At 39.2% G+C, this 15484-nt stretch overlaps 2 protein-coding genes across 4 annotated transcripts; both read right to left on the reverse strand.

Annotated features, from left to right (window-relative positions):
• Positions 1-508: 508 nt before the first annotated feature.
• Positions 509-10557, reverse strand: LOC148417084 (N-acetyllactosaminide beta-1,3-N-acetylglucosaminyltransferase 3-like). 2 transcript variants are annotated; one of them, XM_088424849.1, is made up of 2 exons: positions 10016-10557; positions 509-5219 (listed from the first exon to the last, which is right to left on the reverse strand). In XM_088424849.1, the coding sequence occupies exons 1-2, from the start codon at positions 10120-10122 to the stop codon at positions 4073-4075; spliced, it is 1254 nt and encodes a 417-aa protein (XP_088280975.1). In that variant the 5' UTR covers positions 10123-10557; the 3' UTR covers positions 509-4072. The 2 variants fall into 2 exon arrangements, with proteins under 2 accessions (XP_088280975.1, XP_088280976.1); XM_088424850.1 differs by lacking the exon at positions 10016-10557 and adding an exon at positions 6175-6275.
• Positions 10558-10784: 227 nt separating this feature from the next.
• LOC148417085 (potassium voltage-gated channel subfamily V member 2-like) lies at positions 10785-15144 on the reverse strand. 2 transcript variants are annotated; one of them, XM_088424847.1, is made up of 2 exons: positions 13662-15144; positions 10785-12152 (listed from the first exon to the last, which is right to left on the reverse strand). In XM_088424847.1, exons 1-2 carry the CDS (start codon positions 14910-14912, stop codon positions 11847-11849), a joined length of 1557 nt encoding a protein of 518 aa, XP_088280973.1. In that variant the 5' UTR covers positions 14913-15144; the 3' UTR covers positions 10785-11846. The 2 variants fall into 2 exon arrangements, with proteins under 2 accessions (XP_088280973.1, XP_088280972.1); XM_088424846.1 differs by having other exon boundaries at positions 13644-15144.
• Between the last annotated feature and the right edge of the window lie 340 nt (positions 15145-15484).

Below are 15484 nucleotides of genomic sequence, written 5' to 3' on the forward strand. Positions count from 1 at the left end.
AATTGGAGCCGGGTGAACCACTTTTGATATTTTTTGGGCCCTCTTGATGGCACTCTTGGTTTAAAGATTTGATTACATTTACATTGCACTAGCCTTTATCTTTCGACCAAGAGCGCATCTGGCTTAATTTTGGAAAGAAATAGGAGGCCAATTACACAAGTTCAAGAATTTGTTGATGTTGGTTACTTACAAAGGTATTTTGCTTGTGGTAAAAGCACATATGCAGTTTGTTCTGGCAATGATTACAATAGCTTTAACCTTACGCTTCCTGTTTTATGAAGTTACAGTCTGCAATAATAAACACATCAAATGAGGTAGTGGTGTTCCCGCCCATAATGATGTATAGATAATAAAATCAGTTAACTCATATTTTAATGAAGGTCAATATTTTCTGCCTCTAGTCTAGACTGACTGATTTGTTTTCTCCCCCAAAAGTAATGAATTAGTCATCTATCCAAATCCTTTTTTAAACCTTCTGTCAAATTTGAGAATAAAGTACACAGTAATGTCATTTGGAATTTTTCTCTTTATTAATCAAGACTTTAAAAAAAAGGAGCGGTGCATAAGAAGTGTACGATAAACTGTAATTGTGACATCGGATTGCCAAGTCCTAAGGCAAAGCAACAAAAAATGAAAGAATTGTACACTTTTGGGCAAGGACTGTATACAGAGCCCTCTGTTTCTATTGCAAATCACAGCAAAACACATTCTGATTCTCATCATCTTAGATCACACAGCATACAATCTTACAAACCCTGAGAGAATATTATATACAACAAAAAGCATACATTATCTTCACTTAAAGTATCCATCAGTAAAAACAGAATTCAGTACCAGTACAAACATTTGCGACATACAGTATGCACTCATGTTCCCTCACATACATTTTAACAATGTTGGGATGAATGAATTACCAAAGTAATGTAATTACTGTAATGCATCACTTTTTCCTGTAACGCGGTAATGTAATATGTTACACACAATTTTTTTTTTTAATATTGTACTCGTTACAAATGAGAGCAAAGTAATGCATTATAATGTATTTTTAGCATGAAAGTGTTTTTTTTTTCCCTCACCAAGTTCTCCAAAACCACTGCCAGATCAGAGGAGAAAAATCCGGGGCAAAATGTTTACTTGCTGACTTATGACAGCTGAGATGAAACCGTGGGTTAAATATGAACAATACGTACACAAGATGGACGTACGCCCATTACTTTCAGTCCATCAGATATAAAAACGAAGAATATAACCCTTAGGTGCATTTTGTGCGCGACACCTAAAAAGCTGTCCACTTTGCAAAATGGGACCAGTAAAGCATTTAAAGCGGTGCCATATTAATGTGAAGTTAGCGAAAAGAAAACACGCGAATGATTGGGTTCTCTCGCCGAGGGATGACACTTCGACATCAAGAGGTTAGAAGATTCGCTAGCTATGCTGCGAAGCTAAGTTCTAAAGGAATTAAGATTAAAAAAAGATGTTGTATCTTGTCTTGAAAGGTTTACAATGCAATACAAATAAAATGATTTGTACCGGTTTTAGGCTTATGCCAACCTTTCACTGGATGCGTAATGATCTCCATTTAGAATGGCAAATTCATATTTCCTGTTATGGTGGTGAGAGTAATGGAAAAGTAATGCAATACTGGTGTAATACATTACATTTCAAATACAGTAATATTGTAACGTACCGAATTACTTTGAAACGACAGTAATAAGTAATAAATAATGCATTACAGTTTTGAAGTACACCGCATTTAAATACAACATATTGTTCAGCACACAGGAATTCAGTTTGTAATAATAACTTAACATATTGTCCGCAAGAAAAAGGAAATCAGAACACAATTGTCTCCTGTGCAGTGTCATGAATAATAAACTAAGCATATTGCTGCAGCTTCTGATTTTTGGACCACACCCTACTGTGACATGAATTCTACTGTTACATTTCCTGTGAAAATGATAGGTTAAAATATTACAAAGAATTCAGGCATCCTTTTGTGTCTTATTGACATTCAAGTAATGTATTTCTAATGTGGAAAAAGGATTTAGGGGGTGTGTATGTGTATGTGTTTTTTTTTTTTTTTGCTGCTGCACAAATTTGAATGTCATTTCAGTTTTCATCGGATGGGAACATAGATGCCGAATGCTTGATAACACAATTCCAGCGATAAACAAGCTTGTTCTTGATACCAGCAACTAACATCAGATGAAAGGATAAGGAAATGTACAGCCGGGTGGGGACGAGATCATTTGTTGTTATAAGAAAATTAGAAGCAGTCTAGAAAGGCACTAAAACTTGTTCCGAAACCACAACCATTTATTTCAAAGATGTATTAAATAAATACGGCATGGGCTCCATCTGATGAGTGAATTCACTCACCTAAAGTTGAGAGGTCATTCCCCCTTGTACAACTCAGTTTCAGGAAGAAACAAAATGTGGGTTGTGCTTTAGAATCCACAGTAGTTGAAGGACTAATTCTGCTAGGGTGCATCCTGTCCAGAGCACGGGTGGCAAGGACACTGTAAAAAATACAACTTGTGCTCTTTTGTTTTTTTTCATTAAAAAAAGTGCGTATTTTTCTTTTTTCAAAATATACTTTGTTGACATTTCTGTCAACAATGTTACTTAGCACAACAAAACAAGCAAGTTTCTTGCTACAAAACAATTTGCTGAGTTGTTTTGAATTGCTGTACATCTTTTAGTTGAGCAACAATAAAACTCAGTTATGGCTAAATATGGCTAAAAAAAAAAAGGCCAATAGGATATTGCATTGTATATGCAGACAATGGTAAAACCTTATGAAAGATTGGATGCTTTTCTTTACCTAGAAAAAGAAAGTAAGAGTCTAACTTTTTCCGTTCTTTAGTAATCACTGTTTGAAAGTAGGTCATTTGAGTGACACCAAGCTATTTTGGGCAAAAAGAGAACAATCCTCACACACATCCTATACACTTTCACGCAAATATTTTTATAAATGTATTTTTTAAAATCAATTTAATCTATTCACTATCATAAATAAAAGAAAACAAATAGAGAAATCAACAGTGTAATTAAAAATGTGAATATACAATATTTGACAAAGTTCACCTGTGGACACATGGTACTACCAATGTGGAGTACACATTCTTTGACTGGTAAACATATTTGAATTCACTTTCAAGTACTTGAAAGTAAATTCAAATATGTTTGCATACACATTCTTTGACTGGTAAACACGTTTGAATTTACTTTCAAGTATGTTTAAACATATTTACAAGTGATTTTAACAGATTTGAATACATTCTAACGTCTTTACAAGTGCATTCATACGTATTTTCAAAATTTTCTAACTACATTTGAACAGATTTGCAAATATGTTCAAACACACTTGCAGGCTAAGTGCTAAAAACAGAATAATGCTACAGAGTGTTGATCTGAGTATCCCGTTGCATTATGGGGAGAATAAAGATAATTTAATTTACAAGTATGTTCAGACGTATTTGAAAATGTGTTCAAATGTACTGTACTTGTAAAAACATTAGTACATATTTACACATACATTTTTACGTATTTAATTTCTAATATATTTAAAACTACAAATGTATTTTTAAAATACTTTTGAACTACATTTGAACAGATTTGCAAAGGTGCTTTCCTACGTACTTGTAGACTAAATGCTAAAGCCATGGCACAGAGTGATGACATGTTTTGACTCCGTTTTTAGCCTTTAGCTCACAAGTACCTTTGAAACGCATTTGAAAATACGATCAAACGTACTTACTGTAAATACATCACCTGCAAGTAAGATTGCCACATGCATTTTTTTTTTACGTTGGGGTTAATTCACCGTTTGGTTTAAAAAAGTTCTTGAAACATTTATCAGAGGAAAAAGTTGACCTGGTTGTTTCTGGGGACAGCTGCTCATCCACGGCAGACATGTCATGCTTAGTGGGTGGTGTTGACAGTCAGGCTCACCATAGGAGTGCAAAGATCAGATTAAAGCCTGCACGTGAAGACGCGCAGGACCCCGCCTGCGCTGCGTCGAATCCACGAAACGAGAGCGCGTTGACCAAAAAGTCACGGCTAAGATGAATCACGCCGCAGCGGAACCGCATTTGAGATAAGGGTCGTGTATTCTATGCCACATGAGGTACATTTGAGACGGGAGGAACCTATGGACCAGCAGCATATCTTTATAGTAGCAAGGGTCGTATGCGTCTAGATTGCTCGCGGGGATGTACAGTCCGGCTGTCTTCACCCCCATGTGCGAGTTCGGTGCCAGGCCTGCTTTCGCCAGACACATCCCCATGTAAACGTCATCGATGGGAAGAAGTTTAATCGTGCGGGACATTTTGTATATGACCAAAGCTGTGTAGCCTGACAGTAAGAAGCCCCCGCCCCCACAATAAGGGGGATATGACTCGGACTTGTGAACTTGAACGGGGATGTAGTACTTGCTGGCAGGTATCCTGATGGGCCCCACGCCCTGGATCAGATGCCCGGTGAAGAGGTGTTTGCGTCCATCGTTGCCTTTGAGGCTTTGGAGGAAATCCACCATGTTGTCTGTGTTTGCAAAAACGTCATCGTCGCCATTTAACAAAAAGCGAGCCTTTGGACAGTTTCTTTCCATCCAATCCAGAAAAAGTATTTGCTTTAAGGTGAGGTTGTAGAAGGAGTCCGCAAAGTCCCACTGGATGATGTCTTGGTATTCGCGTTGCTCTGCTTGGAGGAGCTTGTTCAGCCTGATCTTCTCAAAGCCGTGATTCGTCGTACCCGAGAGGAAGACTCTTCGAATCCAAACCCCGTTGTGCAATCTCTCCTTGGCCCAGGTCTTGCGCAGGATCTCTCGGCGCTCGTAATTCGAGGGAGAGCTTTTAATGACCAAAAGGAGGAAAACGTCCCCCGACTGATCAACTCCGCCGCATTTATTAGGAACATCCAGTATGATAGGGAAGTCGCGACAGTGGCTATAGTACAGAAAGTCTTTGATGCTCTCAGGAAGCGCGCCGAAGTCTGAGACGTTGGCAGCGGATGTGTTTTGACGGCAAACTGTGCTCACTCTGTAAATGCTTTTGGTTTGGTTGACGGTCTGCATAAAGCCATCGCGATCCCCTTTCCTGCGCGCTTTGTGACGAATGCTCTTTTGGTCATTATAGTCAAGGATGAGATGGATGATCAAGACGCAAAGACTTGCGAGCAGCAAGCATATTCGAACCTTCAGGTGCATCGTGGTCGGAACTCTGCCGAGAAAAAAAGCACATTTACTTAGAAACATAATCCTGGATACAAAGCTCTTCTATGCCAAATCACTCGATGGGTTTAATGCAGCCATGTCCAAACCCAGTCCTCGAGGGCCGCCTATACGGCATGTTTTGGAGGTTTCTGTCCTCCTACCACACCTGATTCCAATGATCAGCTCATCAGCAAGCTCAGCGGAAGCCTGACAACAAACCTGATCATTTGATGACGGAAACAGCAAAAATGCAGGATAGGTGGCCCTCGAGGACCGGGTATGGACATGCCTGGTTTAATGGGATTATTTTGATTCGACTTGGTTTGATTAAACGTGTGTTTGTTGATAGTAATGGTACAATTCTGAAACTAAAAATTGTGGTCGGTTGAAGCAGAAGTTTGGAAGCTATGGCTTGCTGAATTTTGACATTTTGAACCCTTATATCTCAGAAACAACTGGATCAATCTGCGAAGTGTAGTTGCAATAAAATAAGAATTGTCATCATTTCTTTTTTAGTTTCAGTCACTTTTTTTCAGTTTTAGACTAAACTGTAACCTGTAAAAACACTGTAAAAATAATGAACAGTTGTTGAAAGTTGATTTATATTGCTTTTTTTTTTTTGTTAATGTTAAATCGTATACAGGTTTAGGTATACTTGTACAATTTTTATAGATAATAATCTTTTTTTTGTCGACAACGAGTGGGAGGGGAGTACGAAAATGTTTCTTTCGGGGGGAGAGGGGGGAGGGCTTGGCAAAATATAATTGAGAAGCACAGATTTAATGTGAGCAGTTTGTCAATAGTCTGTGTAGCTCTCATCGATATGCATCACTGTTTAGATAATTCAACCACAACCGAGTTGAACTTGCCCACTGATTTTATTGCTTACAATGACACACTGTCGTGTCGCACGTAGTTAACACTTTATGAGGTATATTTTTATGTTGTGCCCTTGTACCCACCTGTAGTTGCGGCCATCTGTTGGCTCTTCGGCCTGTGTGTTTAAGTTGGGTGTGTGTTTTTGCGTGTTCTGTATCAATACTATGTTTTTGAAGTTCCTGTATGGTCATGTGCTGTACCTAATTAAATGACCACCGGTGTTTGCATAGGACTTATTTCGCTGCTACTTCCTTTTGTCTTGGGCAAGTCTCCTACAGTGGTTTTAAGTGTATCAAAAATATTAGGCTCAACCAATCAAATGATAAAATGAATAGCAGAATATTTGGTACAGCTCTTGGACCAGATGTCAGGACTTTGCATTATGTTAGGAACTGGTCTAGTTGTATAAGATGACATTTTTTCCACACCTCGTAAACTGACTGTGCAATCAGACTTTATTGCCCCCCAACATAAAACCACCATGTACGACAGTCAAATTTACAGGTATGAAAAAGACATTGTATGGAAGTCAGTGTGGTTTGTCGGCATAATAGAAATAAACTTTTACCTCAGGACCCCTTTCCTCCCCCGTCTTGGAGGGGAACCTAATTTGCCACAAAACATTATCCAGTACTAAACAATAGCTGACAAAAGCTTTGAAAAAAACTTCTAATTCAGTGTTTGTCAAAACACTTGCAGATAAATACTCATCGCCGACATGAAGAAATATTGATGGGATTTGTGGGAACACATGCAACATTTTGAGACTTAGAAGGCTTGACAAAATGCTCCATTCCAAAAAGTTCTAGGTGCCTGCATGCTCTCACCCAGACTTTTAAATTACAGGTGCTTACAAGAGAAAAAGAGCAGACATGAGGTGACCTGGTGAGAAAGCTTCCATGCTCTGCCGACGCAAGTGGGTGTGGGATGGAAAGTAATTGCTCATACTCCTTATAGGTGAAAGTTGCTCACACAGTGGAATGTATTAAGTCATACGGTATCTCTTCATAAGGTAAAACCCCCAAACAACAATTTGAATGAAGTTGTGACGTTGTATAAAACAAGAGAAGCAGAAAACGGTACAGTATTTTGCAAAAATGCTTTTCCATCCAGACAATTTTCCTGAATTAAATTACAATGCGTGTTGTTGGCATGTGAGGGGAAGCCAGAGTACCCTTGCTCTCCCCAAAATGAAGAAATACCAGTACTTGGAAAATAAAAATCAGTTGAAACATTAACTTGTCTTTGTCGTGTACTTGATTGAAAATGGTTTGGAAAGTATTTGTGTTTACTTATTTACAAAATGTCCTAACCAAAGAACCCTATTCATTATACAATACGGAGACTTTTGTGAAATGGACTAGAAAACATTGCGCCTTGGCAAGACACTGATCTCACTCTATTTCCCAACAGGACAAAAATCCTGTACTCAACTGCTCTCGGCCAATAAAAACATAGCAAAAGATGATGACATCATTTGTGATGTGATAATAAAACACAGGGCGTGTTTGAACCCACAACAGTATATGGAAACATCCTCAATTATGCTTAAGTAAAAAGTAAAAAACATGAGATGCACAGTATTTCGCGCACGGCGTGGGAAAGAATATGGGTTGTCGAATTTTTCATATTCTACCGAGGTCACATTGAAAAGACGGAAATTCGCAATGCTATAATGAACTCTAGTGCTACGCAACAAAAGTTGCAAAAGTTTTAGGGAACTAGGTTTTTGTTGCTGTTTTGTTTTAATGAAGCAATCGAAATTATAATTTTGACACTCAGAGTGAGCACCAATGGGGAAAAATACTAAAGATTTCCATAAATAAAAGTCCTACTAACGCTCAGCTTACTAAGCTTTTTACTCTACAATATTTGGTCTATTCATTGTTCATATTTATTTTAAGCAGCGCTCACAATTTTTCCGCATACTAAACGTACGATGACAATAAAGCTGTTCTATTCTACAGTATTTCATTCTAAAACCGTGTAGGGTGACAAAATGGCCACGGAAATTGTTCTTTACATACTTTACATGCATGCATACTTAAAAAAAAGTATTCCTTCACCATACTCAGACTTTTTAGTTATGTATGGTCATCAAAGCGTTGTTAAAACAACTGTATCTACTTATCTTACCTTTATATTTAATCAATAATAAAACATCTTCAGTCATCTGAAGCCAATAAATGAGCCCAGAGCTCCTCCCTGATTTTTCTTATCAGGTGTCTTGTTTACTGTGTTAATGTTAATATGTAAGTAGTCTGTTCATGAGTTAACACTAATCATAGCAGGGTGGATAGATACTTAGTGATAGGAAAATGAAGCCTTATAAACGCCATGGATTTTTTTTTTTTTTTTTACCGATCTAAATGGGTCACTTGGTTTACAGATAAAGACAAGTTCAATGGAAATATATCAAATGTACACAGAAAATTAAACTAAGAGTGCTATGTAGAGCAGAGTTCCCCAACCCTCCGTCTGTGGATCAATTGGTACCAGGCCGCACACAAAATAATGAACTGTTTCTGTTTTATATATAACCGAAGTTGGAATTGTTTTCTATTTTGAAAAACATTTTATTTTGAAATCTGTCTGGATTCTCTTGGATTAGTTTTGGTCATTTGAGCGCCAAAATTTCACTCATAAAGAAGTAAAATAAGACATTTTTGGGAAAGGGAAGAGATCCCATCAAGAGACAGGTGACGAGTCTACTTTCTCAAAAAAAAAGAAAACTTTAATTATATCAGGAGCCCTACTTGAAATACCGATTTCTCGTGGTAAGGACTTCGAGGACTACTTTCATGCCAAAAAGGATCCACAAATTGACAAGGAATGAATTCTCAACCTATTTGTTACCAAACCAGAATAGCATGCAAAATATGTTTGAGACTCCTAACATTGCATCTTTGTGACGCAAGAAACAAGCTGAGGGCTCCTAGGACTTTGCTATTAATGGTGAATTTATATTTTATGCGCACTTTATATTCGACAATTGCTCCCCCGGTTGACTATAAAACCAACCGGTCCATCTATTTGGTAATAAACCAGGGAAATTTAGCATGGCTGAGATGAGCTAGCATACTTCTACATAATTTTTACAACATACTTCTAAGACGGCAGTCTTAGAAGTATGTTTGAAACAATCAGCGTGAAAAGAGAAACAAGTTGAGGGCTCCCATTAGTTTGGTGCACTTTATATTTGCGCCGCCCTCCCATCAAAACTGAGCAAAACATTTCTGTAACCATTCATCTCATTCTCATCTAAAAACAAATGCATACATTTTGAGGCAAATTTACTTAAATGTAGCCTTTGTTTTAAAAACGGTGCTGAAATTTTGATAACTCTCTTTTAAGGCCCGTTGCCTGTTTTTGTATGTACAAAAGTGAAAGGTATGCCTACACTAGATGAAATCATGTTCCGCTTCACTTGCCATTACATTTCCTTGTCCAAAATGACAATGATTAGTCAATGTGGAGATAAGTGAGAAAAATTGAGGATGTGAAGGTCACCAGCAGTGGGGATAAAAAAAAAAATCGCGTTTTAATTTGTAAATTCACACTCTTTCCCTTTCCTTTTGAGATTATGACTATACCTGACTATTATAACTGTACAATTTGAGACGACTCCAAATGTCATACCTCACAATGTTCGTTCTTGTGGTGTGGGATTACTGAAAAATGGGTCCGGATAAAACGATTGCCTAATGCCAGCAAATTACGACGATTAAAAAAAAAAGAGGCATTTCGGTAAATTTCATAGCATTTTCAAATTTGGAACACGTTTCTTCGGAAATGGAGAAATTACAATTTGTCGCATATCTCAAAAAAACAACAACAAATAAATAAATAAAGGCTGCCGCTATTGACTCAAACGGAGGGTTATAATTAGAGGTGATGTTCGAAGAGATATGGATATGTACTTACTTTAACGGAGCTTGCTCCTCTGCGTGTGCCCTTAAATTTGTTTGAGCGTGTGTGCATGCGTGACTGTGTGTGCCGAAGGAGGGCTGCCGGGTAAAGTGCAACCACATAGCTGTTAATGTCACCCACACAACGCTCAACGGGCGGAGCTAAGAAACTTTTAAACACCCTATCGAGTCCTAAAAAAAATCGACTGTACAGATGAAAATTTTTCATGACGTTTGTGTGATCGCTTGGATTGCTACGATTTTACGGATGCAGTGTTACACACAGTAATGATGTCGCTGCCACGATATGCATCCTCAGTACAGTACATCAGGATTTGGCCAGGTCCGTGACGTCAGGGCATTTATGGCTGTATTTGAAACAAAAATGTCAGGTTTGAATAAAAAAAGAGCTATTGAATGTTTGACAGAATTTCAAAACAGATATACGGTATGACCAAAAAGATAATTAATGTCTATACTGCTAGTGAAAATGCAAATCATGATACATAAAAAAAAAGCCTTACATTGACTTAAAAAAAAAAAAAAAACACGTTACTATATATAGCTGTTTAAAAACAAAAAAAGCCTAATCGGAAATCATTTTTTAAACACCTTTCATACATGGTCATTTTCAATTTGGTCACTTTAAGTCATGATCAACAACCTTGCAAAGCAAAACCTTGAAAAAAACAATTGTGGTTTTTTTTTTTTTTTTTTTAATGACCATATAAAGGCAAGTGTTATTGTTTTAAAGCCACCACAGTGAGGCATTAAAAAAGACTGTATAGAAGAGGATTTTTATTTTAATGGTGTTGTGTAGTAAGGTGTTTAAAAAAGAACAGGACAATATTTATCACGGTATTTTTTTTTTAAATTGTCATCAAGTCATGAGAAACCTTTAAATAATAAAGCATTGTTTTCAATTAACATGTATGCTTATAAGCATTTTTTTTAGCAACTGTGTTTGTTAAGGCATTTACAAAAAGAAAAAAACACACCATATAAGTGTAGTATGTGGACATGTTTGAGTTGATGGCACATTAAGGAAAACATGACTTATTGTGACAAAAATGAAAGCAAAGAAATACTTACTGCCCGTTATAACACTTTTGCAACTTTCTGGGGCCACGCTCAAAGTTTATAGGAGTTTTACCCCTCCCCCCAGGAAGAAGTGAGCGTTATTATAAATGAACTTCCCTGTACAAACCAGAGGGGGTATTTTTTGACGTCATTCCGAGAAACAATGCACAACAGTTTAATAATACACTGGCTGGGGGAGTGGGCATAGACAAAAAAACTGCAGAAAATGAAAACGAAATGGTGCTTGGCTTAAATCATCTCCGGTGCTTTAAAATGGAAAGCAAAACCAGAGAAACAAGGAGGGAAACGGAAAACTAGCATTTGATCATGATAATGAAGACTCATACACTGCTTTTTTTTCAATACCATTCAATTATTTATGTGTATACTTATTTTTCTGTAGCTTAAAAAAATGAAAGCTTTATTTACATGATGGCACATATTAAGACAATAATGTATTTTTATGTACTGTATACACGGAGGATGAATAAAACTGGTTCTCAAGGGCAGCTTTCCTGCAACTTTTGGATATTTCCATCCTCCAAGACACCGAATTCAAGTGATCAGGATCGTTATCAGGCTTCTGCTGAGCTTGATGAGTTGATCGTTTGAATTAGGTGAGCCGGAGGATGGAAAGTTCAAATGCATGCAGGGGAGTGGCCCTTGAGGACCAAGTGTGGACGCCCCTGGTATACACTCCTCTCATCACATATTTGGTTTCATGTGCAGGCACTGATTATTTCAGACTCAAATCTGAACTATACTTCTCAACCATCCGTCGGATGAGGAATGTCACCGGACGCTTGGGGACGACTGTCGTCTCCCCGCGTGGGACGAAAACACCCGTCCATCCTGTGGCGAAGACGCCGCCGGAGCTGCAAGCGGCGTTGGACCGAGATAGTGTTATACTCTTGGGCCTTTAGCCTGGCATAGTAATCTGAGAATTTGTTAAAAAGGAAGGAAATGGGCATCCCGTTCAGGATGATTCCGAAGGAGATACAGCCAAAGGCCACGAAGCGACCCAGGATCGTCACAGGGACCACGTCCCCGTAACCCACAGTGGAGATACTGACCTAAGATAGAAAAAAAGGGACATAAAAATTATTCATTGAAAATGCATGGCTCAATCTGTCAGCCTTTCTTGAATTTCTGGAAAGCATCTCCTTATTAGTCCTGGCTGGAGAGAAGAACCCGCTACTGGTCGCCAGACGAATGCAGTCCACTTCGACGTCAACAAACAACAATTCAAATCCACTGTATGGATAATTTAAAGTCTTCATTGAATTTTCATAATCTGAAAAGTTATGTTGTTTTTGTAGTTAAAAAAAATCCGGATGATTCATGGCATCATAAGTGTCACCATATCTGGTCATTTAACACTGATCTTAAAGCTAAAAGAAACAAATTATTGTCTCTCCCACACGCCCCTTTGAATGTTATGGGGGGGACGGACATCGTTCTGTCGTCGAAAAGGGATTTATGTGACGGCACACGAATGAATTTGTCTGATTTGCACTGTTTGTTTTGAACGGGACTGAACAGCAGTCAATTGGAGGTTTTCCAGAGCACTTACTTCCAAGAAAGTGGATGTGGTGTAGTCACCATGTCACCTGCTCAAGAATTCATTCATCTGAACTGAATAATATCAGTATCACTGACCTATATGTCAAGCCTAAATAAAAATACCAACCTAACCCGATTAACAAGTTAGGTCTGCGCCAAAAAGTTGAGTGAAAATGCATAACCCATAAAATGACCTAACGCTATAGTGGAACCTGGCTCCTGAAGTGGATTGTTTTGTGCAAAATCCTTGAAACGTTTTGTATTAAAGAACCTAAAAAGGGTAAGATTCATTGGGGATCACTTTTGTTGCCAGAGACGTCGGAACATTTCCAACAGTATCGAGTGGTAGCAAAGACCGCAAAACTTGAGTAGGTTCACTTCATTACGTGCAGCTCTGACTCAGTCATTGAGGGTAGGAAAAACCATAATCTGCATTTTCACAAGACTACCGTTCCTCCGAAAAAAAGTGTCCTGATTTCAAACCGAAGTCAACTGCGATAGGCACTGCGACCCTTTTTGCGGATAAGCGGCTCTGGAAAATGAATGGATTCATGGATGGACCTTTTTTCTGTCTGAAATAAATTGTCCGACTGCATTTGAATGCACCCTGTATTAGCAGCTAGTGCTAACGCTGGAGACTTGTGCTCTTTCGTACAATGACAGCAAAACTGACCAGCGGTTTCTTCGCATCCTTGATCAGTGATGGAACATGATTTCAATTTTTGTTAACGGCGATGTGTTGCTGTTGGCATGATGTGACGTGATGTGAGGCGATAAAAACAGTCGCGATAAAAACAGTTGGTAGCGTCCACCACTGTGAAGGCCGACTTCAAAACAAAAGCGTGCTACGCCCACTGCATTGACGTTCCATGTATTATTTAGTGTGTTTCATTCGCAAAGCCAACAGGAAGCGGATTTATGTAATTTATAAAATCGATCTTGGGAAATGTTATAAAGATTCTGAATCGTAGTAAATGAGAATCTTGATCTTTCTGACGCACGTTTATATCAATACTCACTGCAGCCCACCACCAGGCATATGGAATACTGCTAATGGGAGAGCCCTCTGTCTCCCTCTCAGCCGAGTGCAGGAGAGCAGAGAAGGTAAAAATTCCCATGGCAATGAAGAGCAATATGCAGGAAGCCTGCTGGTAACACTGACGCAGCGTGAACCCAAAGGCTCGCATGCCAGTTGAGTGGCGGGCCAGCTTTAAAATGCGAAAGATCCTCAGCAGTTTGACCACTTTTAGGACATGACTTAACTTGCTGACGCTCGCCAGGGTCCAAAGGTCTTCAGGCGTGTTTCCGTCCTCCGAGCTAAAAGCGGCTTCTAGGATGATCTGGGCGAAATAAGGCAAGACCGCCACCATGTCTACAAAGTTGAGCCCACTCTTAAGAAAGATTTTGATATTTGGCGTGGTGGCAAGGCGAGTTAAATACTCCAAAGCGAAGAACACAATGGTGATGATCTCTATCCACTCCATGTGAGTTTTTCCTCCAATTCGATAGTTTTGAAGCTCCGCCACCGTGTTGAGGGACATGGCCACGATAGAAAAGAGGACAAAAAGGTTGGAGAGCACGCTGAAGGCTTTCGCCTGCATCGAAGTGTAGGGATTCTCCACCATGTTCCAAAGCCTTTTTCGGACATTCCCAAACAGCATGTCTTTAAATAACCCATCGTCATAATGGACCTCGATCTCAGCCATGAGTTCCCGCTCCACCTTCAGGTTGTCCTTCATTTCGTCCACCTTCTCCTCAAACACCATACAGCAGCAACGCGTGGCGTCCTTCAGACTTAAGCCCCAGTATGCGATCTCCTCCTCAAAGTTGATTGGACACATTTCTCTGATGACCCACAGCTCTCCACTGGCATAAAAATGACAGATGTGGTGGAAAAAAGCTGGGTCGTGGTCAAAGAAGAATTCATTGTTTTTAACAGAGTAGTCGTCACAGAGGGTGATGAGTTGGGCTCTGTCTGTGCTGGCCGCCAGGGAGCCGATGCGAGTCTGAGGATATTTCATGGCACACTTTTTGGGGATGTGGAAAACTTTGCCGCCAACATTAACCTTGATGTTATTTTGCGGTTTGGGTTTCTCTTCTCCGGCCGAGCAATCGGGAGGGTCCAGGTTCTCCAAAGAGCTCCACGCTTTCACCACATTTTGCTGAGAAAACGGAAAGGTCTTTTTGTCGCTTTCCCCCTTTGACAGGCAGTTGATTGTGCTGCGGCGACTTTGTAAACGTCTCTGCGGCTGAGTGCCGTTTACAGCCATTGCACCTGTGGATAAAAGCAGGAAGACGGCATTGGGGCCGCAGAACACAAAAAGGAGAAAAGCAAAACAGGAAACTTGACAGGAAAGAAAAGTTCCTGCTATAAGATAGCTTGCTGAGTCGTCAAAAACATTCCATGTGTTGCACGGATATTCCAGTAAAAGGCCGTCTTTCCTTTTAGTCCTCTTGTGCAGTCACTTTGCTGAAGACCCGACGGCGTTTGATGCGTTAGTAAAACAGTCACTTCAAGTAAATGTTTCAGCCACTTAATCTTATTGGTGAGTCTCCAAGTTTCCTTAAGAAGTTGTAAATATAGTGGGGGTGGCAGGGATTAGCACACAAAGTTGATTTAAGGATTTTCAAGAGATAAGACAAAGGGCCGGTTGGGGACTGGAGCTTTTGGTTGTTCTCCTTAGATCGGATGTTCCCATTTTTGGCTAAAACCATTAAGAACACACATACAAAAATACACTCTAAAAACAGCTTTAAAAAAAAAAAAGGACCAAGCCAAAGTTTGGTTCAGTTTGACTCAACTTTCTGGGTTGTTTTACACAAAATGAGGTTATCTTGTATA

This window comes from Hippichthys cyanospilos, chromosome 10 (genome assembly GCF_059441005.1).
Source record: "Hippichthys cyanospilos isolate Australia breed blue-spotted pipefish chromosome 10, RoL_Hcya_1.0, whole genome shotgun sequence".
Classification (NCBI taxonomy): domain Eukaryota; kingdom Metazoa; phylum Chordata; class Actinopteri; order Syngnathiformes; family Syngnathidae; genus Hippichthys; species Hippichthys cyanospilos.